This window comes from Macrotis lagotis, chromosome 8 (assembly GCF_037893015.1).
Source record: "Macrotis lagotis isolate mMagLag1 chromosome 8, bilby.v1.9.chrom.fasta, whole genome shotgun sequence".
NCBI classification, from domain to species: Eukaryota; Metazoa; Chordata; class Mammalia; order Peramelemorphia; family Peramelidae; genus Macrotis; species Macrotis lagotis.
This window is the reverse complement of record NC_133665.1, coordinates 12949630-12963390: the sequence shown is the minus strand read 5'-3', so window position 1 is coordinate 12963390 and position 13761 is coordinate 12949630. Positions and strand designations below refer to the sequence as shown.

The 13761-nt window shown below is 42.6% G+C and overlaps 1 protein-coding gene across 5 annotated transcripts in view; it reads right to left on the bottom strand.

Moving 5' to 3' along the window:
* The window catches only part of ATF7IP2 (activating transcription factor 7 interacting protein 2), a 118373-nt gene that overhangs the window by 68365 nt on the left and 36247 nt on the right, over positions 1–13761 (bottom strand). For 2 of the 5 annotated variants that reach the window (XM_074196381.1, XM_074196378.1), the window contains exon 1: positions 6164–6213. The exons of 1 other annotated variant lie outside the window; for it this stretch is intronic. Coding sequence is in view for 2 of the 4 variants with exons in the window: in XM_074196378.1 (XP_074052479.1) it covers positions 6164–6175 (12 nt within the window). In the remaining 2 variants the exon portion in view is untranslated. Of the gene's footprint in view, positions 1–6163; positions 6232–6537; positions 6685–13761 lie in introns of those variants that run through there. 2 more of the 5 variants (XM_074196380.1, XM_074196379.1) reach the window with 2 other exon arrangements.

Genomic DNA, 13761 nt, shown 5'->3' with positions numbered 1-13761 from the left:
TGCCCATGGAGGTGAAATAATTTTATAATGCACTGAGGAATTGACTCTCAAGAGGGATTAAAAAAATAGTACAAAAATTTAGGGAAAATTCCAGATTGTTACTGAAAGATAATCAAGAAAATGCCAATAATTACTAACCCAGAGGGTTACTTTTTTACTATACTATTTATGAGAAAATCCTCACATGTAGTAAGGACATCTTTAATAATGAAAGGAAACAAGCAATTTTTACAAATGATATTCTGCAAGAGATCACATTATTCAACTGAATAGTACTGATATACAGAGAAACAAGATTCTTAAATTGTATGTCAACTTGACAAAAAAAAATTTGATTCATTAGAGAAAAATGTTCCATCAAGGGCTCTTCAAAAAGACATTATCATGTATGTTAAAATCATTCAAGATTCTTCAAAAGATATGATAGCAATCACAATTGATTAGCTTTTTAAAACAGGAAGAGAGGTCTACTCATCAAAGATGTTTGCCACTGTCATGAATGATGTCCAGTACAGAGTCCAAATGGGAGAGAGATGGCCTATAGATGGTAGGGTCTCCCAGCTGCTATATGGAAATGACATTATATAATTTCATTAAGCCCTAGGATATTTTAAGATTTCCTAAATGAAGACCAAAAATCATATAAAATAGTTCAGCCTTACTTTCCACACAGGAAAAAAAAGTGGGTGAAGGCTGATTATCATTATCTATGAGATAAGATAGTTATGTTGTAGGGAAAGAATTCAGTGATGTGAACTGTTTCTCAGGCAAGCAGGCTTTATTGAATACTAAAGCACAGTGGGCTAGGGAGGGAGGGGCTCTAGCACCGAGGGATTAGAAGTTAGTTCCTCAAGTAGGATGAAGTAAACAAAATGTTCTCAGGAGGTGTATAGTCTGTTAGGGATGTGGTTAGGTCAATTCAGAGGAGGGGGGAATCACCTAAGAACAGATAGTGTTCTTGGGGGTGGGGGGTAGAAAAAGCAGAACTTGTGGCAAAGTCATAAACATGTTTTCCTAGACTCAGAAAGTATTAGGGGTCTTATCAGTTGGGTGGACAACTAACAGAACTAACAGTACAAAAATCTCAGACAATGCAAATGAGCCCAGGGAAATATAGGAGGAAAAATGTGGGCTTTATATTTGGGAAACTACACAGTACTTTTAATGATTCTAAACTTCTCCCTGAAACAAAATCTCATTAAAAAAAAAGGTGACTATGAATCACCTTTGAAGAAAATTATGAGTTATCCAAAGGATAAAAGAAAAATAGGAGTATAAATATCCCAAAGTATATTAGTAATGAAGAACTGTACATATGAAACATAAAAATATAAGAGCTATATGACCCTCCCCAAAACAGGTTATACTAGCCACATAGCAAAAAATGAAGAATAACAGATGGACACCCTGTATGCTGCACAGGCATAATAATAACAGATTCATCCTAGTAAAATTAGGAGTAAATACTAAGGGGAGTACAAAGACACACCCCCCCCATCCACCTATTTCAAAAATTTTCCCCAGGGTACCAAGCATCCTGCTAGGTTATTATAATCTCAAAAGAATGATCAAGAGACAAATATGAGTTGCAAAGTCACCTAATTCAAAACCACCTACCCCTTACACTTCACAGTTGAGAAAAATGAGTTCCAGTGAGGATAGGTCATTATCATTAAATTTTTTAGCTATAAAAGATCCAGCTGTGTCTACTGATACAAAAAAATATATAATTTACTTTGAGGTAAAAATTTTCATTCTATCTCTACTTTCTTGTCTTGATGGGATAAAAAGAAATTCTGTACCAACTGATGCAGCTTGGTCCTTAAAGTATTCATAAATTCCAATGTTAATATAGCATTTAAAAGTTTATAAAAATACTCCACTCATGCGCATGTTCTTATTTGATCCTTACAACTCTGCCATGTAACTTCCATTTTATACTCATTTAGATGAACTGAGACTCAGAGATGAAGAGAGTTGCCCAAAGCTAATAAATGTTTGAAGCTCCTGACTTCTAGTCCTCCACTTAATTCAATATACCACTTAGTTGTAACTAGTTGGTTACACATGCCTATCTTTATCAATTAGTTTGTTAGTGGAAGAACCAAGACTAACTCTTAGTACTGTGATTTTGTATTATACCATCCTATTTAATGAAGTTTTTTAACTTTAATGGATTAAGGGAGATAAAGATTAAGTTTATTCCAGAAGAATGTCCTGTAAGCATATAGGGAGGGAAAAGATTTCTATATGGGAAATTGGACAGATTGAGGTCAACATAAAGGAATTAGGTTCTTGGGAGCTTAGCAGACAAGTACTAAGAAATCTGAAAGAAAGGCACAAAAGTAATTTTATTCAAGGTTTCCCAAGTGTCAAGAGTTAAGTCATTCTTCCTCCTTCTACCTTAAGGCTAAAACAGATACTATTAATCTCCAAATCCCATTCCACAGCTCCTGCTACAGTGCTCTACGGTGCACTAGCAAACTGATGAGGTATCCTAGCATGTGAATTTCACAAGATAGTCTCAGGTGAGACATAACTTCTGGACCTCCTGGTAAAAAACAAAATATGCGTATGTTAATGTCTTAAGTAGGTATGCCCAATCTATCATGAACTACACTTTATCCTGCATTTGAAATACAAGGTAAGCAGAGGTAAAATGGAGCAAATTACCCTATACAAAAGAGGCATAAATGGAAGAGCTTTTCCAGCAGACAAAAGTTTGGAAAGGAGAACAGGCAATGTGGGAACCTTATTTTATTAGAACTGGGTTAAAACAGTAACAACACCGAGTTAAACAGCAGCATACGTATACACATACACACATACATATGTGTATATATATATATATGTATGTTTGAGTATAAAAATATTCTTAACTTACAGAGAAACAGGAAGACAAAAGGTTAGAGTAAAGGAAAGATTCTGAGAAGGGGCTGGATTAGAGAATCAATGGTCAGAAGAAAATTTAAGCTTCTAAGAAGAGATAAGTAAAAAGAGAGTAAACAGTGGGAATAAACAGGATGGAAATCTACAACTAGTAATTATAACTCTGAATACCCTAAAAAAACAGAAAAGGAAGTAGAATTAATCAAAACACAGAAGGCTACAATATATTTTCAAGAAACACATTTTAAAATGAGAGATAAACAAAGAGTAAAAGTGAAGGACTGGAGCAGAGGTTATGTTTCAGCTGATGCAAAAATAAGGAGGAGCTGTTATAATCTCATAGTTAAAATTAAAATATTTAATTAGAAGGAATAGGTAAACTACACCATGCCAAAACTACTATAGCTAATTAAGTAATATCAATAGTAAACCTATATGTATCAAATGTTATTAACATCTAAACCTTCTCTCAAAACTAAATAAATCTAACCAAACAATAAATGAGAGAAATCAAGGAGATCAATGAACTGAATCTTAGATAAATTAGACATGATAGACATCTGGAGAAAACTAAATGGGAATGGAAAGGAAAATAATCTTTTTCTCAGTGTTATATAGCATCTTTACAAAAACTGACTATATATTAGGAGGAGCAAATGTTCAAGAAAATCCAAGGAATTAATGAAAATGTTAATGGAAAGTCGTCTAGTAGTACCTGATAATAACTACATATACATACGTATATATATATATATATATATATATATATATACACACACATATATATGTATTTATATATAGCAGTAATTAGCAAAACTACCTTGACTTGGCTAATGTAGCAGGGTAGGTATACAATACAATGTAGTAAATTATTATTATAATAACTTCATGTTTGATAAAAGTCAAAGATCTAAACTTTTTGGATAAGATCGCCCTATTAGGTAAAAACTGCTGGGAAAATTGGAAAGCAATCTCACAAAAACTAGGTACAGATCAAAACCTTACATCATTTACCAAGGTGAGGTCAAAATGAATACCTCACCTAGACATCAAATGAGTTATCATGAGCAAATTAAAGGAGCATGGGACATATTACTTGTATCAGATATGTGAAAAAGACAAAAATATATGAATAAGAGGCAGAGAGTTTCATGGGATCTAAAATGGATAAATCTGATTCTAGCCAAGATTTTTATGTTCTAAAATATTTATAATTGATCTCTTTATGGTGGCAAAGAATTGGAAATTAAGAGGATGTCCATCATTTGAAGAATGGCTGTGATATATAAATCCAAACTGGAAAGGCCAGGAAAAGACTGTGAAAGAAAGGTAAGAATGTAGCCAATTAGACCTAGGGAGTTCTCCAGAAACTGATGATCAAGAATTTGGGCAGGCAGTTTGAAGTCATGGGACAAATAATAAAGGTATAATCAAGTGAGTAGGTGGTACCAATAATAAAGTCTTTGAATCCCATTGAAGTAGGAGTCAATTCAAAAGTCTACACATGGAAGCAGGTGAACCTCATTAGAGAAATGGCTAAGTTTAGGTTCACCGGTTGGAGTCGTGGGGTCCAAGGCACAGTCAGATCTTACTTTTGGGGGGTTAGGAGAGCTTAGGGAGATTACTGAATGAACTAAAAGAATGGTCTTTGGCTAGTTAAGTACATGAAAATAAATATATTTTAATTTGTAATCAACCACTACTCCTCCATTCCCATTGCTTGAGTATGGTTTCAAAATTTCCTTAATGTAAGCTTTCTTCTTGGGTTTTCATCATCCATTACCCAGTTTTAATTTTCATGGTTTTTAAAAAAATCATCTTCATTAGACAGAAGTTCACAGACCTAAAGCTGGAAGAGAGCTGAAGGGTCATCTAGTTTGAACACCCTATTTTACAAATGAGGAAGCTGAGGTATTGGGAAGTTGGTTTGCCTAAAACCACCAAAACTGTACCCATTGACTAGAATTTTCATCTAGGTTCTATGACTTAAGAGCCAGTGGTTCTTTCTACCCCACCAAATTAACACTAATCAGCACATCAGAAAAAAGGCTAATTAAGATATTTCTAAACTGCAGCTACCTGGAGAAAAGAATGCTTTATATAATTCTACAAAAATATAAATAGGAATGTTTTTTTTTGTCCTACACATTGAGGAAACAAACACATATTAAAACGTATGTTTGAGCTATGTAGAATAATGGCACTGTAACCTGGCAACAGAGATAAGAAATGTAGAAATTTTTTGCAAGAAAAATTTCGGTAATAAAAAATAGTTGATTCCAGGAGAAAGGAACATGGTAAAATAAATTTGCATATATATTCCTTAACAAGACCCCCCCCCCCCCATCCTTTGGTTTCATAATCAGTGAAAAAGACATAAGGAAAGCAGCTATGGAAATAATTTCCAGCAATTTGTTAAAAAACAAAATTGTAGCTTAAGAAATGGCTTTCATTTCCTCATCTAGATTTCTTTTTGATTTCCTTGAGTATGGGGATGGCTGTTTTATATATATATATGATGTGTGTGTATACATATATATATATATATATATATATATACACACACATATATAGTGTTGTGTGTAAATATATACACATATATATACACACACACATACCCAGTCCCTAGGACTTTTCTTTAGAAGTGTTTGATTTTTGCTTCCACTCTCGCTGCATATGATAAGCAGATTGGTATCTTTCCAATTAAATTTTCACCGTAGTGCTTGAACAAACATCAAAATCCCCTGGGATAAGGCCAATCGGCAGAGTGTGGCTTTCGAACTAGGTTTGCTCCCAGCCAGCCACGGAGTGGCAGCTGCCAAGTCCCGCACGAGGCCCCGGAGACACAGGGCTTCTGGGTGCCCGGGCCGGGGCGGGGGGCCGGGGGCGCCCGGGGCGGGGGTCCGGGGGCGCTCGGGCCGGGGGTGCCCGGGCCGGGGCGGGGGTCCGGGGGTGCCCGGGCCGGGGCGGCGGGCCGGGGGTGCCCGGGCCGGGGCGGGGGTGCTCGGGCCGGGGGTGCCCGGGCCGGGGCAGGGGGCCGGGGGCGCTCGGGCCGGGGCGGGGGCCGGGGGTGCCCGGGCCGGGGGTGCCCGGGCCGGGGGCCGGGGCGGGGGGCCGGGGCGGGGGCCCGGGCTCCCCGGGCCGCACAAAGGAAGCTGGTCGCGCCGCCTCCTCGGCAGGTGCCGCCGCAGGCTCGGCGCCGCCCCACCCGGCCCCCGGCAGCGAGCCCGGGGAGCTGCTCCGCACGAGGCGGGGTGCCGCCCCCCACACTCACGGTGAGCAGCATTTGCGAAGCCTCCCGGCCTTGTCCACGCGTGCCCCGGGCTGGGAGCGGCCGGCCTCGCGCGCCCGCGGCGCCTGCAGGCGGAGGGGGCGGGGAGGGGGAGGGGCGCCGCCCCCCACTGGAGCCGCTCGCTGTCGCGGCCGGAAGCGCGGCGCCCCCCCATCTCCCCGCTGCCCTCCGGGGTCCACTTCCGCCGGGCCCGGGGGGCCGCCGCACCTCCCCGGGGCCCCGGGCCCACGAGAAAGCTCGAGCCGCCCGAGGAGGGACTGGGTGGCGGCACGCGCCCGGCCCCCGCCCGCCGCCCCGAACGCCCCCCCGCGGGCCCCGAGCTCGCCCCTCTGCACGGCCGCGGAGCCCCCACGTACCACGGCCACCCGTGACGTCGTCGCCGCCGCCTGGGCTCCGCCGCGAGCTGTCTGCACTCTCGCCCTCGGGAGCGCCGGAGCGAGCGGCGGCCTCGGGAGCAGCTCCCGCGGGAAAGGAGTGTGCGGGGTCCGCACCTGGGGCCGCCCCCGGCCCGCCCAGCCCGGCGCGGCGCCGGCCCAATGGCCAGCCGGCCTGCCGAGACGTGTGCTGGCCCCCAGCCAATGGGAGCCGACGCGAGCGCCCGTGAATGGGGGGGCGCGCGTGTGTGTTTATGGGGGTGCGTGTCTGTGTGCCTGCGCGCGCGTGTGTGCGTGTGTAGGGGAGATGCATGTGCGCATGTGTGTGCATGTAAGGGATTGTGTGTGTGCGTGTGTAGGGGAGACGCGTGTGCGCACGTGTGTGCATGTAAGGGATATGTGTGCGTGTGTAGGGGAGACGCGTGTGCGCACGTGTGTGCATGTAAGGGATATGTGTGTGCGTGTGTAGGGGAGACGTGTGTGCGCACGTGTGTGCATGTAAGGGATATGCGTGTGCGTGTGTAGGGGAGACGTGTGTGCGCACGTGCGTGCATGTAAGGGATATGTGTGCGTGTACAGGGGAGACTGTGTGCGCACGTGTGTGCATGTAAGGGATATGTGTGTGCGTGTGTAGGGGAGACGCGTGTGCGCACGTGTGTGCATGTAAGGGATATGTGTGCGTGTACAGGGGAGACTGTGTGCGCATGTGTGTGCATGTAAGGGATATGCGTGTGCGTGTGTAGGGGAGACATGTGCGCACGTGTGTGCATGTAAGGGATATGTGTGTGCGTGTGTAGGGGAGACGCGTGTGCGCACGTGTGTGCATGTAAGGGATATGTGTGCGTGTGCAGGGGAGACTGTGTGCGCATGTGTGTGCATGTAAGGGATATGCGTGTGCGTGTGTAGGGGAGACGTGTGTGCGCACGTGTGTGCATGTAAGGGATATGTGTGTGCGTGTGTAGGGGAGACGCGTGTGCACACGTGTGTGCATGTAAGGGATATGTGTGCGTGTACAGGGGAGACTGTGCGCATGTGTGTGCATGTAAGGGATATGCGTGTGCGTGTGTAGGGGAGACGTGTGTGTGCATGTGTATGCATGTAAGGGATATGTGTGTGCGTGTGTAGGGGAGACGTGTGTGCGCACGTGCGTGCATGTAAGGGATATGTGTGCGTGTGCAGGGGAGACTGTGCGCATGTGTGTGTATGTAAGGGATATGCGTGTGCGTGTGTAGGGGAGATGTGTGTGCGCATGTGTGTGTATGTAAGGGATATGCATATGCATGTGTAGGGGAGATGTGTGTGCGCATGTGTATGCATGTAAGGGATATGTGTGTGCGTGTATAGGGGAGATGTGTAAGTGATGTGTGTAGGGGAGACGTGTGTGCACATGTGTGTGCATGTAAGGGATATGTGTGTAGGGGAGATGTGTGTGTGCATGTATGTGCATGTAAGGGATATGTGTGCGTGTTTGCAGGGGAGATGTGTGTGCATGTGTGTGCATGTAAGGGATATGTGTGTGCATGTGTATGCATGTAAGGGATATGTGTGCGTGTGTAGGGGAGATGTGTGTGCATATGTGTGTATGTAAGGGATGCGTGTGCGCGTTTGCAGGGGAGATGTGTGTGCGCATGTGTGTGCATGTAAGGGATATGCGTGTCCGTGTGTAGGGGAGACGTGTGTGCACATGTAAGGGATATGTGTGCACTGTGTAGGGGAGATGCATGTGCGCATGTGTGTGCATGTAAGGGATATGTGTGTGCGTGTGTAGGGGAGATGTGTGCACGAATGTGTGTGTATGTAAGGGATATGTGTGCATGTGTTTGTACATGAGATGTGTACACATATGCGTGTATATAAGAGATATGTGTGCTTAGGGGATGTGTGTGCATGTGTGTTTATAGAGGGACGTGTGTATGTTCAGGGTGTGCATGCAGGAGATATGTGTGTTTAGGGAGCTGTGTGTGTATGAGGGAGATGTGTGTGAACAGGGCTACAACTAGGAAATAGAACTGTGCAATGTGTACGAATGTGCGTGTGCAACTCCAACTAGGACAACAGAATGTGTGTGACCGTGTGTGCAGCTTTAACCAGATGGTAAAATTATGCCTGTGTATAAGGAGCGTGCCTGAGTGCATGCACTTGGCTCCCACTGAAACAACTTTGTGTACACACGTCCCCATGGGGTCAGTAGAACTGGATTGTGCAGAGTTCAATATCCTCATCCCCCATCCATTTTTCCTCTGAAGGAGAGTTTCAGTGGAGACAGCTATAATAGTAGTATCTTCTCCATACCTACATCATCAAAATCTCTATGTGAAGGAATTCAGAAAAATGCAAATCTGTAGGTATCTCCCCTACACATACACACCCATCTCCCCTACAAACACACCCATCCCCCCCACACACACACATAAACACATCCCTCCTACAAACACATCTCTCCTACACATACACACACATCCAGGTACTGTACTTAATACTAGGAATGCAAAAACAAAAGCTGTGTCTGACATCAAGTCTCACAATTGGTTACAAAACAAATACAGACTGAGATCAATTGAGATTTGTCCTCCCTTCTTGAAGATGCCTAGACTTCAGGGAGCTGATGCCATGGCATGCAAGTGAATTAGATTTAAGCAATGGGATGCTGTGCAAAGTCACAAGCCTCACTTTTCCCCCCAGGAGCCATCTAGGGCCTATGGCAAGGTTTGCATCAGGATGACTGGGGATGGCCCTGGATTCAGTTGGAGATCTTGGCTTTTTAAGGCTAGATCTTTCCTAGGTCACAGTTAGAGTGAGGCAAGGCCCTTCAATCATTAGGGTTAGGCAAGAGAATGATCACTTCCAAAAAAGAAGGGAAAAAAATTGGTGGGAGGGTAAGACCCTCACAATATCTCAGTGATTAAGACTGTGAGAAAAAAAGAAACAAGGAGTTTCTTTCTGCAAGAGCCCTCCCTCCCCTCCTCCCCCCACCAAAAAAAAAAATAAATCTGAGAGAAGACTCTCAGACTTTCTGACCAAAACAGAAACAATTGCTGTGAATTTACTCTGAACAAAAACAGTGCCCAGGGGAGCCAGTGTGATTTGAGGCCTGTAAACCCCAAGAAATCTTACTAGACCTTCAGGCAGAGTGCCCACAAGTATGAGAAGAGGAGAGAGAGAGAGAGAGAGAGAGAGAGAGAGAGAGAGAGAGAGAGAGAGAGAGAGAGAGAGAGGGAGAGAGAGAGAGACAGACAGACAGACAGACAGAGACAGACAGACAGAGACCCTCAGGGAAGGAAAGAATTAGCTGCTTGGAAGGGATAAAGAAAATAAAGAAGATAGTTCTTAATCTGAGTTTTGTTTCTAAGAGAATCTGAGAACTGAAAGTGAGAATGAAGTGAATTTCTGGTGTGAGGGACAATCTTTGCAAAGCTTGGATATAAAAAATACGGTGTATGAGAAGGAAGGAGTAGGCCAGTAGGGGGTGCAAAAAGAGCCTTTTCAGGTAAACTGGATCAGATTATGATTTACTGAAGAGCTTGTATTTGACCCTAGAAGCAATAGTGAAGCACTGGAGCTTTTTGAGTAAAAAAGTGAAATGATCAGATCCGTGCATTAAGAATTAACACATGGGGCGGCTAGGTGGGACAGTGGATAGAGAACCAGCCCTGAAGTCAGGAGTATCTGAGTTCAAATCTGGCCTCAGACACTTAATAATTACCTAGTTACATGGGCTTGGGCAAACCACTTAACCCCATTTGCCTTGCAAAAAAAAAAAAAACAACTAAAAAAAATTAACACATGCTAGCTCTGATGGAAATGAATGGGGAGGAGAGATATGGATGCAGGGAGACTATTAGGGGATTTTTTTCCCCTCTAATTGGGCAGGAACTACGGCTGAACAAAAAGAGATACAAATACTCAGGTTTTTATAGCCTTAGGAGATCCAGAGATGCAGGCCCCCCCCCAACTTTAGAACAATAGTGTAGACAAAGAAGTAGAAGTCTTTCTACTATTTTCTTTAGGAAGTTGAGAAATGAATGTCAGGCAATTTAACGTAAGCAGGAGGTTTTCATAGACCAGAAGTTTGACATGGAGTAATTTATTGAACTGGACAGGAGCCTCTTTTATCATCTCCTTGTGTTCCACAAAATCAATTAGGAACCTGATTTGTAATAGTCCTGTTGTAGGATGGTAAGAATTTGACCTAGAGGAAGAGAGAAATATTGCCCAGGGGCAGTCAAGAAGATATGGCAAATGACTGAATACAGAAGATGAAGAAGAATGAAGAGTCTTTGATGGCATTTTAGGGGTTTGAGAGGACACCTGTTTCTTCTATTAGAATGAATTCTAGTTGACTCACTGACAAAGTTGTGCTTTCCTTTGAGTTCTTTGCTTATTAGTTGGTTGTTGTCCTTTATTCTTGAAGAAAATCAAAATGGCATTACAATGTTGGGATCAAGAAACGATGTGTCTAGGGGCAGCTTGGTGGTGCAGTGGATGGAGCACCAGTCCTGGAGTCAGGAGGATCTGAGTTCAAATTTGAACTGAGGTCAAATTTGACCTCAGACAATAACTACCTTGCAATTCCAGAGTCCTTAAGAAAAAAAATTTTGAGATTATCCTTGTAGCACTTCTTCTGACCTCCGTGTAGGCATTTGCCTTGTGTGAGTTCTTTACAAAAATAGTCTTTTTGGCATTCAATCAATGTGGCCATCTCATTGGAGTGGCACTTTATTGAGTTTGTATCTTTGTCAGTTCAAATGGAGAAAGGACTTCAGTATCTGGTACTTTATCTTGCCAGGTGATCTTCTTAAGACAATTCAAATGGAAGCAATTCAGTTTCCTGGCATAGCAGTGGTAGACTGTCCAGGTTTCACAGGCATACAGCAACGAGGTCAGCACAACATCATAGTCTAATACCTCTTCTTTCCCACTCTTTCCTTCGGAGACTTCCAAACATTGAACTTGGTCTGGCAATGCAAAGTAAATTTATCCTTAGCATTCAAAATGCTGTAGCTGATGGTTCTGTGTATGTATGATATGATGCTGACTGGTAGAGTTTGTCTTCTTGATGTTAATTGGTAGGCCAAAACTAGCACAAGCATCAGAGAATTGATTTTACTTTATTATATTGAGAGCAAAGTATCTGCAAACAAAAACTCATACAACACCTCCGCTTCTACTTTAGTTTTGCTTTGCAGCCTTTTCTAGTTATAATAATAAGTTATAATTTACCATCAGTGCAGAAGCTGACTTTGATACCATTTTCATCCTCATTGAAGACGTCTGACAACATTTCAGAAAATATCAAACTAAACAGCATGGGAGCAAATATGCAGCCCTGTAGCACCACTTTGGTGACTGAAAAAATGTGAGAGCATTGTCCATTATCCAAAACCCAGGCAAGCATGCTGTCATGAAACAATTACAATACTAATGAACTTCTCTTAGAGAACCAAATTTTGCCATAATTTTCCACAAGTTCTCATGGCAACTGGTATCAGAGGCCTTCACTGGTTCTATAAATGTTGTGTTTAGGTTGTTCTGCTCCTGGCATCTCTCAAGTTATTGAGCAGCAACTGTTATACATATCAATGGTTCCTTACCCTTTTCTGAAACCACACTAGCTCTCAGGAAGATGCCATCTTCCAGATGAAGGATCATCTTATTAAGGAAGGCTCTGGCAAGGATCTTTCCAGCAATGACTAAGAGGAATCCACCTGTGATTGTCACAGGAAAATCTCTTTATTTTTTCATTTTTAGGATTGGACAATGGTGGCAACCTTGAACTCTTGGGAGATAAACTTCTCTTACCTTATAATTGGAAAAAAATTCAGTCAGCTTTTCTTTGAACACTGGATCCCTTGTCTTGTAAATCTCAATTGGAATGGAATCAGCATTGGGGTTTTGCCATTTGAGAGGAACCAAATGGCATTCAAAACCTCTTCCTCAGTTGGAAGTTAAGTTAGAGAAGGATTGACATCAACCTGAGGTCGATGATGGTTAATTGAGCATTGATTGGTGACAGTCTGTTGAGAGCACCATGGAAAATTTCAGCCCATCTCTCCAAGATCATATATTTATTCACTAATCAATGTGGCTCCAATAGCCCTGAGTCGTTGAGATGCATCATAGGTCTTTCCTCCATGAATAGCTTTCAGCACATTATGAAAGTACATGGGTTGTTATATCAGTATAAAATTGAATTTTATCTGCCTCCTTAGACACAGATGAACTACTCTTCTCATAACTATGGAGCTCTTGTTTTTCATCTAGCACCTTCTGAATTTCCCCATCATTTTGTCAAACCAATCTTGATGTTTCTGTGTGTTGTGGCAAATGTCTGAAAGCTGATCACTCCTTTTCTGCTCCACCATTGCCAGATATGTGTTGACTCAATTTTCCCTCTAAATTATTGACAGATTGTAATCTACTATCCTTCTCACTGTTAGTACTCAAAGAATGTTGTAATCTGTTTATATTGTCTTCTGATGGTCATCTTGCCTTGGGACCACTGCACTATGCTCTGTCTAGCTCTATTTACCACACATCACCTTTGCCACAACCTTTCTGTCTCTTCTTACAATGACATAGTTTATTCTGCTGCTCTTTCCAATTCCATTTCTCCCAAGTCTGATAGTCTGTGCCTACTCTGCCATCCAAGTCACCTAAAATTATGTTTGTCCTCCTTTGACAAATTGATGATGAAGGTCTCCAGGTTTTCATAAAATTTTTCTTTGACCGCATTAGGGTGGCAAAGACATTGTCATGACAAAACCACTGTAACCAAGATCAAAAGAAATGTAGTAAATTGGGAAATGATTTTTACAACTAGTATTTCTGACAAAGGACTCATTCTAAAAATACAGACAATTGAGTCAAATTTTCAAAAAAACAAGCCATTCCCCAATTGACAAATGGTCAAAGGATATACAAAGGCAATTTATAGTTGAGGAAATCAAAGCAATCCATAGTCATATGAAAAATTGCTCTAAATCACTACTTATTAGAGAAATGCAAATTAAAACATCTCTGAGGTACCACCTCACACCTCTCAGACTGTTCAATATGACCAGAAAGGCAATGATCAATGTTGGAAGGGATGTGGGAAATCTGGGACACTAATGCATTGTTGGTGGAGCTGTGAACTCATCCAACCTTTCTGGTGAGCAATTTGGAATTATGACCAAAGGGCAACAAAAATGTGTATGTCCTTTGATC